Source organism: Acipenser ruthenus, chromosome 8 (assembly GCF_902713425.1).
Source record: "Acipenser ruthenus chromosome 8, fAciRut3.2 maternal haplotype, whole genome shotgun sequence".
In the NCBI taxonomy this organism is placed as follows: domain Eukaryota; kingdom Metazoa; phylum Chordata; class Actinopteri; order Acipenseriformes; family Acipenseridae; genus Acipenser; species Acipenser ruthenus.
This window is the reverse complement of record NC_081196.1, coordinates 14,527,028-14,542,243: the sequence shown is the minus strand read 5'-3', so window position 1 is coordinate 14,542,243 and position 15,216 is coordinate 14,527,028. Positions and strand designations below refer to the sequence as shown.

The following is a 15,216-nucleotide window of genomic DNA, read 5'->3' as shown; positions in this document are numbered from 1 at the left end:
AATATTATAAATTATTAATAATTTGAAAAACAGCATTTACTTTAGGAGCACGAACTGTCGGAACTAGTGCTAAGCGCCTTTCACAGCGCAATGTCAACACGCATTTTACACACCATAATCCCAGTTAAAAATGTGGGAACAAAGTGCTACTACATTATTACATTCCTCGCGTTCTTACTTTTTTTTCGTTTTTGCTCCCCAGACACGTATTTATAAACTTGCGATTATTACTGTTGGCAAAGGCACGTATATACAGACATGTTACAAAGTAATTGCTGTTTAAGTATTTATTTTGACAGCTCTGTAATCCGCGTTTAAAACCCACGTAGACTAACTTTTTGGGAACAATTAAGAGCAGTCGCTCAACTAGTTGCTACGAGTAACATCTAAGAGGCCTGTTTTATTTTTAAAGCCTGTCGACTAACGACCTTTGAAAATTCCCACATTTAAATTCCAAAAAATCTATTCGTTGTACTATACAACTTAAATTTTCCACGCTCCACTCTAGACCAGCATAGTATATCAATCATGCCGTTGTGAATGCACAGAAAGATGCCCGCTGCACTGTCAAAATATGTATTCATATTTTCCGCTGTCTGAAAACAAAATAATCTGCAGGCAAACTTTGAAGGGAAGAAATACTTACTGCAATACAGAAAGATGAGACAAAAAGAAGCTACTTTATTCCCAGGAAGACAGGTACCAGTCGGCATGATCGGGGCCCGTGATGTTACACAGTAGCACAGATCTGATCGCCAGGCTCAGAGAAGCGAGATGGAGTTGGCAGCGTTTTCTAGTACAGGATGTTTTCAGTCACCCGCCGACACTACCGCTGTACTCACTGCTTGAGAACCTAACTGTGGTACCACATCGCCGTCTGGTGGACATATTGGGCTACAGCAGTCACAATATTGAAATTAATTTCTATAATACAGTACTCGATACATTTACTGTAATTATATGTATTTTCTATAATGAATTGTTGCAATTACATTGATAAATTATGTTCTGTGTGGGAATTCATTCTTGAAATGGGTTGACAGTGAATGTAAAGCATATGTACCATACAATATTAAAACGTTTAAACCTGTTCCACGGTTTCAAGCTTGGCATTCAGCAAGACATGTTTAATTGAAAGGACTTTCCACCTGTCAGCCCTGACTGTATGAAAAACTTGATATCTTATTATTTCAGACTAACCGAATTTGATTAATATTACCAAGACGCCAATCCAGCGGCAGAGAACGCAGTCTGGCATCGCAGTTGTGGGGGGGCTTAGGCCAGCGGTCCCAGCTGCGGGAACTTTTCTAGAATAATCAACAAAGGAACTATCATAAGGTACTTCAATAAAATAAGCACTATTATTGAGTGTAGGTTAAAACATTTCAAGACAGGAGGTCCTTTACAAATTGATAACGTTTTGTGCAGAAGTAGATTCTGAATACAAAGTTAACATGATGGTCATCGGCTGCAGCAGCATTTCCCTTCAGCGAGAATCAGCCGCTGTCAGCAGAGCTGTCTTCCGTGTAATTTGATATAAAAGGGTCCATTCCCGCGGCTGACAGATCAGGCTTTTTACATGTAGCTGGCGTGTCCGTTACTTCAAAGTACTTCAGAGTGTGGTAGGCTTTTGAGCCCCCATGGTTTGGAGTTTTATTTGTGTGCTTGTATATTTCATGTCGAAGCCTGAAATATAATAGAAAATCATTCATAATAGATCAATAGTAGCTAACCTAACAGAGCCTGCACTCATCTAGAAAAGAAATAGTGTTGCTGCAGTTTATAAGGCAAATAGGTACAGAACTTGCCTTTGAGAGTCAGGTACCTGCTTTGAACCGACACAGGCTCTTCACCGACACATCATTAAAACATGTTCATTGTGCAGCAGGTTATCATAGGCTTTACTGTGTTATGTGATCATATTCAATGTATTTGTTGTTTCTGTTCAGCTGTAACATATCCTGACTTCAGTCTATCAGAGCTGGAGAAATCCAAGACGGACAGGCTTTGTAATACTAAAGTTTTTTTTTTTGTTGTTGTTTTTTAAAAATATATATATTATTCTACGTGAAAGATAAAGATCATTTTAAAATAACATTAAAACAATACAATATATATATGTTCATTCCATTTGTTTTTAAGTTCCATTGGTCAGTATAGTATAGAGACTTGCCCACCAATTCTTTTAGCTTGAGATCGTTTTTTCAATCATATACTGCCCCTGATGATGGCATAAACACTTTGCAAAAAACTGAAAAACCACTGGTGCCTTCCATGATCAATAACTGTTATCATAATAATCTAAATAAATGATTTCTCAATATTAACAATGTAGCTGTCTTTGATAAATCTGCTAACAGTGCATTTTGAGAATGTCATCATGTATGACTGGCAGTTAGTTTGAGTACCTTTTCCCATGATCCTGTGGGTAATGGTTTTTGTCAATTTCTTTTTTGATATCTTCATCACTGATTATCAATTGGGGAACTCTGGGAGGGTAGTAAGATTCTGGCTGCAAAATTGAACAAATGTGTTAGTTTACTGGGCTAGAAATATTTATAGGTTTATTAGCCTAGTTCCCATTTTCAATAATATTTCAATGTTGTACGTGTCACAAAAAGGGTTAGTAGGTCTGGGCATGACCAGTCTCATCCTTAAAAGGGATATATACTCTTGAAAACTAAAGTTGATTACCTAATAAAATGCCTGCCCACATGAAGTTTTCAACTGAAATTCCTGAAACCCCAACAGCTCGCTCTTTTAAAAAACATGAGAAGCATTTTTTCTTTCAGTGACTTGATCTTCTTAATTGCATCTTCTTGTTACCATCTAATTGGAAGAAAATCCACGTACTGTTGCAGAGGGAACTATATCAGAATCTCTGTGACTTTTGTAACCCTCAGGCTATGGCTTCTGGTTCAGCACTCACAAGCAGACCCTATTTCAATATGCTTTCATGATACAAAATAAATTCATATAGAAACCTTTGTGTCGAAGGTCTCTTTGTTTGTGGTTTGGTCTGAGTTAATGACGTCCAAGGCATTGCTCTCTCCCTCCAGTATCTGGTGAACAGGCATGCTGAGTGGATCAACCAGAATTTCGTAAGGGATCATGGGATGCTTCCAGGAAGCTGGAGTGTGAACGTTCCAACTCTCAGGTTGTCCGAAAGTACCTTTTAAAAATAACACAAAACAAGTATGATGGAATGATTTAAACTGCACAACTTGGACTGACAGATTGTACATCCCCACATGCTGATTCATGTCAATATCACCAGCTTATATAAATGCTATACTACGCGTATAAACACTTATTACATACCAGTAACCCAAAGATAAAAGGACTTTGTTTAGTGTAGTCTAATGTTCACTGAAGACTAACTATATACTGGAAGTCATGTCTTGTATGCTTACCTAACCCTAAGACTAAACTTAACCCTTCAGTTAAACCTACACATAAACATTAGTTTTACTATTTTTGAGGGGTTTTAATCTTGACATTTTATATGATTGATTAATCATCTGATCTGCAATCGATTAATCACACCTGTTTGCTGGTGATATCAAATTGTATTGAAATCTGCCTTTTTTTTTTTTTTAGCTGTACTGCCCGTTTGCATTTCCTTCAGCTAAATGCCAGATCTAAGATTAAAACTACATCAAGAGTGTATATATTAGTGTCAATGACCAGGCGCTCTATAAGGCAGTAGTATGGAGTAGTGGTTAGTGCTCTGGACTCTTGACCAGAGGGTTGTGGGTTCAATCCCAGGTGGAGGACACTGCTGCTATGCCCTTGAGCAAGGTACTTTACCTAGATTGCTCCAGTAAAAACCCAACTGTATAAATGGGTAATTGTATGTAAAAATAATGTGATATCTTGTAACAATTGCAAGTTGCCCTGGATAAGGGCGTCTGCTAAGAATTAAAAAAAATAATAACCTAGAATACTGTATTTAACAGATCTGCTTTTGGTATATGGTATGCTTTCAAGTTTCAGACTGACAAAGGTAACTTACTGAGTACTATATTATTTATGTTAGCAGAAGGGAAATGTAAATTATTGAGTGCTATGATATTTTATTTTAGTTAGCTGAAGAAAAAATATGATGTAGCTGTTCATTTTCTGGTACCGTTTGAAAGAAATCCATTGAATAAAAAGAAAAAATAGCTTACTTGCGACTAAGATGATATTTCTTCATTCTGAGATATTGTGAAATATTGGGTGTACTTTCAAGTTGCTCTTTTGCCAAGTTCTTTAGAAGTCCCCTCCACCATTTCTCAAGATCTTTTTCACACACTTTTTTTGGATAGCTCACTCGGTCGATTATTTTTTAATCGATTAAAGCCTCTACTATTTTTGTATTTCTTTTGAGGGATATATGGGCTCATGTCATATTAGTTTTGAGAATAAGTTGATATTTACCTATAAACTCTCCATCGGTGCTCCAGAGTCGCACAGTACAGTCTGTAGAGGAGCTGAGTAACACTGTATCTTCATCTATGATCTCCAAACTGGAAAAGAAAATTGCTGACACGTTTCAGCCAACTGTTTATAGAATAAACAAAATGCATACATTAAAAAAGCAATGGCAGTGCATACCTGGTGACAGTGTCTATATGGGCTCGCCAATAGTTCACAGCTATTAACAAAAAGACATTATTTTAGTAGGCCTGAAACACGATTTTAAAACAACAATTTTATGTATTTACTGTCACTTTTAAAACCATTACAAAAAAACCCATCTGTAGCTCTTCTCTTTTAATACTTGTTTTAAAATAAAACTGCATTTGGTGTATATTTTGGTTTACTGTTACAGAAACCAGGGCGAGAACTTTTGCTTTTGTTTTGAGATTGATGCCGCTTTCTAGAACATTTACTTTTCATTATTGTGTGCTCCAGGCTGTCTCAAAAGATGGACCAGAAATTGGTAACACCCGTGATATGCTACACATACCTTTATGTAAATGGCTAGCCCTGACATAACTGATTAGCTGGTTGGGCATGCATTATGTATTTTGTATTTTATAACAGCTGTAGCTGTAATTTCAGTCACAATGAGCAGATATGACTGACTTGGAAAGAGCACATAGTAGGGAGGGATTTGGGGTGCTGTTGTTTCTTAACATTAGGCTGTGAGATTCTGGATGAAAGACTTTGCTGCAGGTTTCCACCCCAGCTTCCCTGAACGAATTATAGTTGTTCATCATAGATAAATGTTTACATATGCCTCCAGAAATGTGAACGCTTCACTGCAGACAGTGTCTCTTGCTGGCGGATTGCTCCACACCCAAACTGATCTAACAGGAGTTTTACATTTTTTTGTTCAAACCCTGTAAATATCCTCCTAATGCAGTTTAATTCTTGAACTGTATTTAAAAAGAAATGCAACAATAACACATACAGTTTAAACTCATGAATCCAGCCCTCAATTACTTGTCCAATTCAGATGTCCATCATAATGGCAACTGGCAACAGCAGAGTGCTACTGTACATGAATTCATATGTCATTTTAAAAACCATTACACTGGCAACAGCAGAGTGCTACTGTACTTGAATTCATATGTCATTTAAAAACCATTACACTGGCAACAGTAGGTGAAGGATATCCGAGTGTAGACTGTATTGTACACAGTTGTTTGTATTTCTTTAGGACAATGTATATCAAATGAATTGGGCCTACTTTTAGGTGGTCCTTCTTCAGGTCCTTGAAGAGTAAACTCCTGAATATCATAAACATACACATAACCGGCCTGGTCCGCTGCATAGAGCAAGCTGTCATCAGCAGTCACAGCAATGCTTGTGATATGCACTTTCATCTTGGACTGAAAATATATAATGTTAGAAATAGGCATTTAATACCTGGATTCAATATATCTATTGCCTGGCCACTTCATTTTCTCTGTAACTCTTTCCTTTTAAGAGGTCAGATATAGACTGCAGAAAACTGGTTTTAGTCTGGTTAAAAGGACAGTTTTCATTTTGGTTATTCATTTTTAGAACACATTGTTTTTGTTTAATTGCATGCAGATGTTTATTGGACAGCAGGGGTCTCGGCTTATAACATTTCTCATTTCCAGTGCTTAAAAACGTGGTGTAAAAGATGTAAAAACAAACACTTTTTTAGGACTGTCTTATATTGCACAAGCTTGTTATTTGTAATTTAATAGATGAACTTATTTACTATTCCATTCAAGCGCTGCTCTCATGGTTTGGTTGAGGATGTGAAAACCCCTTCGAGGCATCTCTTCACACACTCCATGTTCAATGCTCCTTTTTTTTTTTGTTCACCACCTGCAGTGAAATCTGTATCTGCTGAGCAGACCGAAACCTCAGTTTTATGTTTACTTTTTGAAGAATGCTATTTAGCATTTTAGACCCTTAGGCCATTCTGAATGCTGTTAAACTGCTAGCTTGCCCTGGTCATCGTTGGTGGTTGTGATGATGTTAAACTGGTCCTTCTGGTTCAAGAGACGTGACTGAAAAGCTGGTATTGCTGCTCACAAGTAGGTTCTGGAATTTTCAGCAGGGATCCCTCACTTGAATGTAAATCTCTCACCTATTTTTTCATGGTATACAAATATGTTCCTGACAAGTTGGTCTCCCTAACTACTTATTAAAGGATCCCAATCGCTATACTCATACTTACAGCTTGAAATGTGGCAAAGTGTTTGCCTTCACCGAACAGACTCCAGAAATTGATGTAGCCTTTGGAAAAACAAAGAGTTCATGTACTTTTTAGTTTAAAAGAAGTTGTACTATTATTTCAGTGGCATTTACATCAGTCTGAAATAGTGCACTTAACTCCACTGGAGTTATTCATAAATAGTATACATTCACACTTCTTTAGACTCAACCATGTACTTATACTGCTAAACATGTGTTAGCTGTGCAGTTGTACCTACAACCCCTACACCAAGTTATACTGACAGTTCACAACTCAATTAGACACAACTTATGTGCCATGGGTCACTTCAAAAACAACACATCTCAGGTTACTAAAGTTCTTCCACTCTCATTGCCTCCTTCAACCTGAGTAAGCTACTGTTCCTGCACTGAAACAGCCACTGCTGAGCTCACAACATCTGTCCTTGGTATAGGTGTAGAAAGACGGACCAGGATTTTCAGTGACGGGCCAGCTGAGAGAATTCAAATGCTAAACTCACGATTTAAATTGGTTCTTAATTAGGGCAACAGGTTAAAGAGAGGGTTTCATGTCTTTGGAAGAATGTAGTACAGGTTTGCATTGCCTTGTCTTTCTGCACCAGGTAAAGAGCGTGGCTGTCCTTTCTATTATTATTTGTTTATTTAGCAGACGCCTTTATCCAAGGCGACTTACAGAGACTAGGGTGTGTGAACTCTGCATCAGCTGCAGAGTCACTTACAATTACGTCTCACCCGAAAGACGGAGCACAAGGAAGTTAAGTGACTTGCTCAGGGTCACACAATGAGTCAGTGGCTGAGGTGGAATTTGAACCGGGGACCTCCTGGTTACAAGCCCTTTTCTTAAACCACTGGACCACACAGCCCCCTATAACCACAAAGAAAGAAGGAACCTTTTCTCAAGTTTACTAATGCTGGCTGTGTGTAAATACAGTATTCCCACGGTAACCAGATGATGCTACTTGGTGATTCCATATATCGCATTCCTCATGAGACCCCAGAAAACAATAACGACAAGAGTAGACTTAATGGAGACGGAACTCCCAACAGACTGAGCTGACCAAACATAATTGGCACTCAATTATTCAAAACCTAATTATCCGAAACTAATCAAATTTCATATCTCCATATGCCAAATAAATATAGTATTAGTCACTGCAACTTTGATTATCTGGAGCTCCTGATTATCAGCACAAAATGTGCATCTACTCAACAGCAATTTTCATAAGGTATTAACTCCTGGGTTGCAGAGATATATGGGCACACAACTTACATATTATGAAGCAAAGGTTTTTACTTTAAACTACCATAAAGCTTTTCTCAAATTATAATGCAGCCAAAGTGGTACACACCTTGAGGTCCATTGGATACTAGAGAGGCAGCAGGTCCCACTTTCAGAGCACGTGTTTTCAAGAACACTAAGTTTGAAACACTTTTATCAATGGCTGGCAAAAAAAAAAAGACAGGAGTTCAATGGTGGTCACTGAAGGTTGGTTTTACAAATACAGTATAAATACAGTATATCTAATCCAACTGTTACATACCAAAATATCTATATTACCTGTGTTGCTTGATTATGTTTTTCCAGCTCTGTACAGTAGTAATCTAATACAACTAGTATTGTGCACAGGTACTGTTTATTGACAGAAATACAAAAGAAATTTGATTCCCCAAATGACGCTGGTTCCTAAACGTAAACAAATACTTTACTGATCTCGCCTGTGTTACGTATTGTCTGGAAACTACTACTCAAGAGGTGCTCCTAGCACCTAAACAAAGAGTTCATTGTAAATGAATGTAAACACATTATCTGAGGAATTTCAGCAGGAGCTACTCAGAGTTATTGAAAAGATAATCATTGCTATTGTTTCTTTGTTGTTCCTTGCTAGTTGTGTAACATTAGATATTTTGCCCACGTCTTGTGATGCAGTTCCTAAATGTGAGTAATACACCTTCATGACGTTAACAATAATTTAAAAAACCCTACCTTTCCCATCACTGCACTCAGGTGGTGTAGGAGTATACAGACGGCAGTATGCATGTCCAGAGATCATGTTCCACACAATGATTTCTCCATTATAACTTGAAGTAGCTAGCAGAGTTGGAGGGCACTGGGCAACACACAGAATATCTTCTGTGTGGCCACGTCTCTAGGGAAGGAAGATATGTCATCAATGTCAGTGTGGAGAGCTGCAGTTTCTCATCTGTGACCATGTATCACCACAGTATATCAACATCAAGTAAGGAAATATAGAGACCGTGGCTGTGATAAACAAAATTACTGTAGTCATGCTTCTGCAAGGTCGACTGTTCCTGCTCAGTTGTATTCAAAGACTAATCGAAATGTTGCCAAAGAAGTTTATTTTATTATTGCTACATATTCTACCATTGACTGTTTTTATAGTTATGGATATGTATATTTTTAGCTTCTCAACATTCATAGAAATATTACAAGTGTTAGAATTGTATTAAAATAACTAGTAACATTGCAAGTATAACATTATCATGTTTTCTTTTTGAATTTACCAGGTCATCCTGCCAGTGTGGTTGAGGATTCTGAATGTGATGAAAGGCATCTATTGAATCCTATGGTAAATGAAAAATGAATGAATAAATGAGCAAATTCGTGTTACATAGTTAATACAGCTCTGGATACCATGTCATGAAGGAATGAAGGACAGTCTGGAGTATTTCTGAAGTCATGCCAAAACTATCCAGATGACTTCTCTGCTGATTTGTGGTGCTGAGGATGTGACAATTTGGTATCCATTTAACTCAGTTACTCACAGTATATATTGGTATCCCTGAATAGATTATCAAATATAGTCAAGGGATTTTAATGGGAAAGCTGTCTCACAAGTGAAGTGGTACTCCAGAACTATCCGTTTTCTAAGAATTGCACCTGACTGGTTTTAGGGCATATATTGCCCATTTAACCCCAATCAGAACTTTGTTTACTAAACTTCTTGGTATCTCTAGATACATAATCACTGCCTCTTAAACAGGCAAAGTATTTTAATAATCAATAAGTGGCACCTCAAAAACGGGACGGCCAAAACAGGCAAAACAACAAATTCTTTGTGTTTATTTCAGCTACATTATTATAACCCACAATACTTACAAAATATATGTCAATTTTACGATCCCAGCCAACAGCCATGACATACCTGATGAAGATATAAAGTGAAATTTCTGTATTATCAAATAAGGGTTGCAACTTGATAGTGAAGCAAGTGCAGCCATCAAAAAACATCTAAGAAGCCTACAAGGAGGAGAAACACTAAAACACTTACGTGTTTCTGTTCATTGCCACGTAAATGCAGTCACAGACTTCATCACTTTTACCTTCTGGGAAGATAAGAACAAAGGTACTCCAGCAGCGCCAATGGTACTGCATGAGTCACTGGTAGAATGGTACCAACAGTTTAACATATAGAACACAGTGTTAAGAACCATATCACAACCAGTGTGCAATATCCATTGTGTCGCTGATAATGCTGTATTCTGCTACTGGTTCTTCTAGAGTTCCTTCAAAGTAATATGTTAGTATTGTAACTGGGCCCTGGGAGCAATAGTATAAAACATAACAAATACTGTACAGCCATGAGAGGATGCTGTTAAATCCATCACCTGCCGAACTATTCTACCAATGTATTATTCCTGGTGTAACACAAATGCTTCTAACCTTTTGTTCTAAATGTCCCTGTAATGTATGTCCTCACATTGTACTCTACTCTGTGCTGAGTTAGCAATAGCAGACTTAAATAGAAGCGAAACCAGAGTGCGTGAAGCAACAACAAAGTAAGAATATATGTGCTGAAATGAAAATAAACTACTGCTGCTGCCCAAACAATAAAGGACAATAGACTTGTATATCTGCAGACGTTTGAATATCAACAGGGATGGCAAGAAATGGGCAAATAACTAAGCAGAGCTACAGTACTGTGTAATGCCAGCAATAGAATTGAGTACTGTAGTACCGAAGAGAACATCCAAAGGGAGGTGACCTTTAGAAAATCCTTTAGGTTACCTAGTCTTCAATTTATGTCTAAAGTGACTGCTAGCCCAATATTTGAACAATAGTTCTGAGCTCAATTGCAAACCCTGTAATATTAATGTACAGTTTACAGAATAAAATATTTCTCTAAACTTACTGTTGTATAGTATGTGCTGTATTATAAAATAAACCAACATACCCTTTTTTAAAGTGCGCAAACAGTGACCATTGTTGTAATTCCAAATTTTTAGGCACCCATCCCTTCCACCAGTTACAAGCCTGGAAGATAATTAGACATTACTGGGCATGCCAGTGCTTATTGAATATTTTTCAAAAATGTGCTCTCAATAAAAACACAGACATACCTTCTACCACTCATGTCAAAGGTCATACAGGTTATAGAGGAATCGCCATGGGCACCACAGAACTCGAACACTTGCCTTCCAGTCTCATAATCCCACACTTTCACTACCTTTAAAGAATACAAAAGTCACTTAGGAAACACAACAAGGAAAGACAACTTAATATAGTCATTTTCTGTTTTACTACATTACCTCTAAAGTTAAATGTTTCAACAATGGTACCCGACAGGAGGAAATTACCAGTGACTGATCAGCTGTGATGGTATGGGTTTATTTTTCTGAACTAGTCAGTAATTCTGGTAATGTCTTTCGATGCATAGTAAAAGCATATTTATGCATGGACAGCAAAGTAATTATGATAAGTATGACCAAACATTCATAATATATGCTCATGAAGACTTCTGAAATGAGTATATTTACTCCAAATCCACATCCTGTATTAAGTTTTGAAAATCAGTCTCGTTGCTGTTATTGTGGCTGTATTCAATTCTAACAGCTCATTAGTGTTATTAATCATTGTAATGTTGAAGGGTCAATAAATAGTGATTAAAAAGCAACACAATGTCTACTTACAGATCCTTCTGTACAGCTGACCACTTGTTTGAACTCCTTGTTGTAGGCACAGCACAGAACTGGCTCTTTATGGGAAACAATCAGGTGAGGTTGAGTCTGAGGCCTAGAATGTAAAAAATACAATTGCTCTGTGTGTAATTTGCAGTATACACTTGCATTAAATATATATAAATGTAATAGGTGATGTACTTGATGGGTGTTGTCTGAAATTCCATGATTTAGAATAAAGTTTACTAATCTGTAGTCAAAATAATAGAGACTACCCACTTCATCCTCAATGGCAGAAGAGCTATAGAATCCGTAGCAATGTAAAGAGATTTAACGGCTGGTGCATAAAGACAGGCCGAGACATCCCCTCGAATTCGGCTGGCTTTGGCATCAGCTGAAAACAGACAGGACTGATCTTGAAGGTCCCAAATCTGCAATACAAAACTTAAATTTAAGTCATTTTTACAATTTAAATGTTCAAAAATAACAACAAATATTCTTATGATTTACAGACAGTTAAAAATACCTGGGCTTCAGCAGGTTTATCGAATGCAGGTAACAGCAACTAAATCACTTTGGAATGGATTTCTCAGTAGGCTAATCTCCCATTCCCAAAAATTACCTGCATTCGATAAACCTGCTGAAGCCAAGTCTAATCACAGCACATATATAGATAGAAAATATATGTATATTTTAATGCTGTTCTCTTCTTACAAGGTATTATTATGTGTTTATTTAGCAGACGCCTTTATCCAAGGCGACTTACAGAGACTAGGGTGTGTGAACTATGCATCAGCTGCAGAGTCACTTACAACTACGTCTCACCCGAAAGACGGAGCACAAGGAGGTTAAGTGACTTGCTCAGGGTCACACAATGAGTCAGTGGCTGAGGTGGGATTTGAACCTGGGACCTCCTGGTTACAAGCCCTTTTCTTTAACCACTGGACCACACAGCCTCCTATGAAAGGATACTACCAAGTATAACCTTGGTGAGTTCATATACAGATCAGAACCAACAGGAACCAGTGAACTAACCTTGACAGTATTGTCGGTGGAGACGGAGAAGATTCTGTTGTCCTCTGTGGAGATGTGCAGATGAAAGACTGGTGCACAATGGCCTTTCAGCATTCCTGTTGGTTTCCTATAATCAAGTAAAGTCTTCCTTTAAGAGGTTGACTGAAACACATGTCAAGTGCATTGAAGAAACTTTGATGTTCTGCTCCTTACCCGGGTACATATGGATTCCACATCCTAATAATCCTGTCCATTCCGCCGGTCACTATTAGGTTGTGGTCTTTACAAAAATCAAAGCTTTTCACTCCCTTGTGGATTCGAAACACAGTCTGATCACTGTCTGCTCTCCTCAGTGGAGGTCCCCTTTTTCCCTTTCCCTCTTTCCAGATGTCCTTGATTTCTTTCATCTGTTGTTCTAAGTTAGTGGTTCCTAGGGTACAACCTTTGAAAACAACACATTTTTGTTCCATGTTTTTAGGTCGTTTTTACTTTTCTGTTACTGTTGTCTGTATCTGACTGTTAGCTGATGAACCAATCTTTGATGTCCTTATTTCAGGTTACAAGAAGGAGTTCAAACTGGTGGTCAAGTGGTCAGTTGTACAGAAGGTTTTACCTCCTCTATAGTATAGTATAGAGCTGATAGAGGTGTTTGCTAACCTAAGCATAGTTATATCTAGACAAAGTCTTAAATAATATCAGAAGGGGCTGCTCTGGAGTGGTATACTTCCAGAGACTGTGTATATTAAGGGTTAACAGTTCAACTGCACAATCTACCAGTACATGTATGATAATGGGATTTGATGCTAATTAAGGGTAGGGAATGAAATTCAACCTTTAAACCTTTAAAGGGATACTTTCTGTCATGTTCCTAATCTTTTATTTATTACCTGTTTAATACCCTATTGTGTGTATATATTGTACAAGTACTGCTGTTCCTGTGGAGATTATTTTTTGTGGATACATTTCCAATTTATTCCAGTTTAAGATTCCAAGGCTGACCATGGGGAAGTGAGATGGTGAAGCATATTAGCATTGCGCTGTGCAGTGAAGCCAACAGCTGAAGCAGTGTCACACATATTAGTGCTGCCCAATGCAGCTAATATGCTAATCACCACAAACCCCCCTTTTCAGAAGCATGTATTGCTAGAATAGTTCTTAAGCATGGCAAATAATGATCAGAAATATATTAAAGTCAGAAATGAAATATTAGAAAAATTTGATATTGGTTTAAGATCAACTAGAATGAACAAAATAAAAAAAACAAAAAAAAACAAAACATACCTATAACTAAAGCGGTAGACTCGTGGTTAGAGGCAGAGATAACAGATCGGATGGAATCATAATAGTTTAGCTGTAATAAAAGGCAAGTTGAACATTAAAAGAAATTTAAATTCAAGAATCATTCGAATTGGATTACAATTCTGTTCTTCCCATTTCAACATCGAATGTTACTGTCAATAACTGTCAGTAATGATCTTAATGAATAGCAAGCATGGTACAAGAGATGTACAAGAGCTTCAGAACTTGCATGCCATTGCATGGATATTATGCAGACCTATAAAACACTCATAAAATATGCTGTATACAAGTACATTGATAAAGATTACTAGTGGAACCGTTTGTCAAATAATTGAACTAGTTTCTCTTTAGTGTGGTTGAGGTATTACCTGAGTTACCCAGTCTTCGTGTACCTTCCACCGCATGTATATTATGTTGGGAGAAAGAACAGCGTTTTCTATTCCAATGTTAGGTACGTTTTCAACTTTTGGTAGCTTCTTCCATGTTCTGCCAATTGAAAGTCAATTAATTAGAACAAGAGAATTCTACACTTCAGGTCCTTATTTCCAGTGTACTGCACATTTCCAAAAAGTCTACATTCATAGCAAAGAGGATTAGCAAGTGGAGCTATTTATTGTATGGTTATCAACACGTGATAATATAGCGAAAAGACAATTGTTATACCTTTTTAACTGTATTTAACTAGAAAGAAACTACTCAGAACCTTCTTTGTATTGGTCCTTCCTGCAACTACGTTATTTCTTGCTAGATTTAAACCATCTGAAAATGTTACTTTGCCTTGCTTCTAAATAGGACCCTGTCTATTAAAAAAAAGTAAAAGCCAAGGTCTTATAATCCATTTCTTTGCATTCTATGCTATAGGTCAACCCACTCCCGAAACCAAAAGATCACCGGCACAACAGAAGGACCAGTAATAGTTGCAATAGTTAATATAATGTAAGATGGATTTTAAAGACTATCACTCATTTCATCTAATGCATTCATTAACTAGGTGCATTCTATGATAAGGTTAAGCTTAATATGTTTTACACACCTTAATGTCTCTCCAACTGAAGTCATTATTAAAATGTTCACTGATCCCTGGAATATGAAATTGTTTGACAATCAATAAACACAAACAATATGGATGATATGCACTTTGAGAATGGATGCATTTTTATCAATCGCCTGCCTGTCTAGTCTACTGTTCAGAATCCTATCATTTAAGAAAAAAACTAGTATCAAATAAAAAAGTGATATGGGACCATTTATTTCAATTTTAACATCCATTATTTACAATGCAAACTAATGTTTTTAAGTGCTGAGAAAAAAGGGGAAGGGCAA

The 15,216-nt window shown here is 37.2% G+C and overlaps 2 protein-coding genes across 4 annotated transcripts in view; both read right to left on the bottom strand.

Annotated features, from left to right (window-relative positions):
- Window positions 1–853, bottom strand: part of LOC117406712 (beta-1,3-glucosyltransferase-like) — a 73,633-nt gene extending 72,780 nt beyond the window's left edge. For all 3 annotated transcript variants that reach the window (XR_009329433.1, XM_059029572.1, XM_059029573.1), the window contains exon 1: window positions 647–853. Coding sequence is in view for 2 of the 3 variants with exons in the window: in XM_059029572.1 (XP_058885555.1) it covers window positions 647–713 (67 nt within the window). In the remaining variant the exon portion in view is untranslated. The remainder of the gene's footprint in view (window positions 1–646) is intronic.
- Window positions 854–1,028: 175 nt separating this feature from the next.
- LOC117407175 (WD repeat-containing protein 64-like) overlaps window positions 1,029–15,216 on the bottom strand; it is a 34,604-nt gene continuing 20,416 nt past the window's right edge. Inside the window, exons 10-30 of the mRNA XM_059029568.1 lie at window positions 14,927–14,973; window positions 14,262–14,379; window positions 13,876–13,945; window positions 12,808–13,036; window positions 12,616–12,721; window positions 11,860–12,011; window positions 11,593–11,695; window positions 11,023–11,129; window positions 10,857–10,936; window positions 9,954–10,008; window positions 9,782–9,827; window positions 9,187–9,246; window positions 8,648–8,810; window positions 8,013–8,105; window positions 6,647–6,705; window positions 5,681–5,822; window positions 4,600–4,639; window positions 4,423–4,511; window positions 2,985–3,172; window positions 2,409–2,512; window positions 1,029–1,686 (exon numbers count right to left, since the gene is read on the bottom strand). Of these exons, the coding sequence (XP_058885551.1) occupies window positions 1,497–1,686; window positions 2,409–2,512; window positions 2,985–3,172; window positions 4,423–4,511; window positions 4,600–4,639; window positions 5,681–5,822; window positions 6,647–6,705; window positions 8,013–8,105; window positions 8,648–8,810; window positions 9,187–9,246; window positions 9,782–9,827; window positions 9,954–10,008; window positions 10,857–10,936; window positions 11,023–11,129; window positions 11,593–11,695; window positions 11,860–12,011; window positions 12,616–12,721; window positions 12,808–13,036; window positions 13,876–13,945; window positions 14,262–14,379; window positions 14,927–14,973 (2,241 nt within the window). The 3' untranslated portion in view covers window positions 1,029–1,496. The remainder of the gene's footprint in view (window positions 1,687–2,408; window positions 2,513–2,984; window positions 3,173–4,422; window positions 4,512–4,599; window positions 4,640–5,680; window positions 5,823–6,646; window positions 6,706–8,012; window positions 8,106–8,647; window positions 8,811–9,186; window positions 9,247–9,781; window positions 9,828–9,953; window positions 10,009–10,856; window positions 10,937–11,022; window positions 11,130–11,592; window positions 11,696–11,859; window positions 12,012–12,615; window positions 12,722–12,807; window positions 13,037–13,875; window positions 13,946–14,261; window positions 14,380–14,926; window positions 14,974–15,216) is intronic.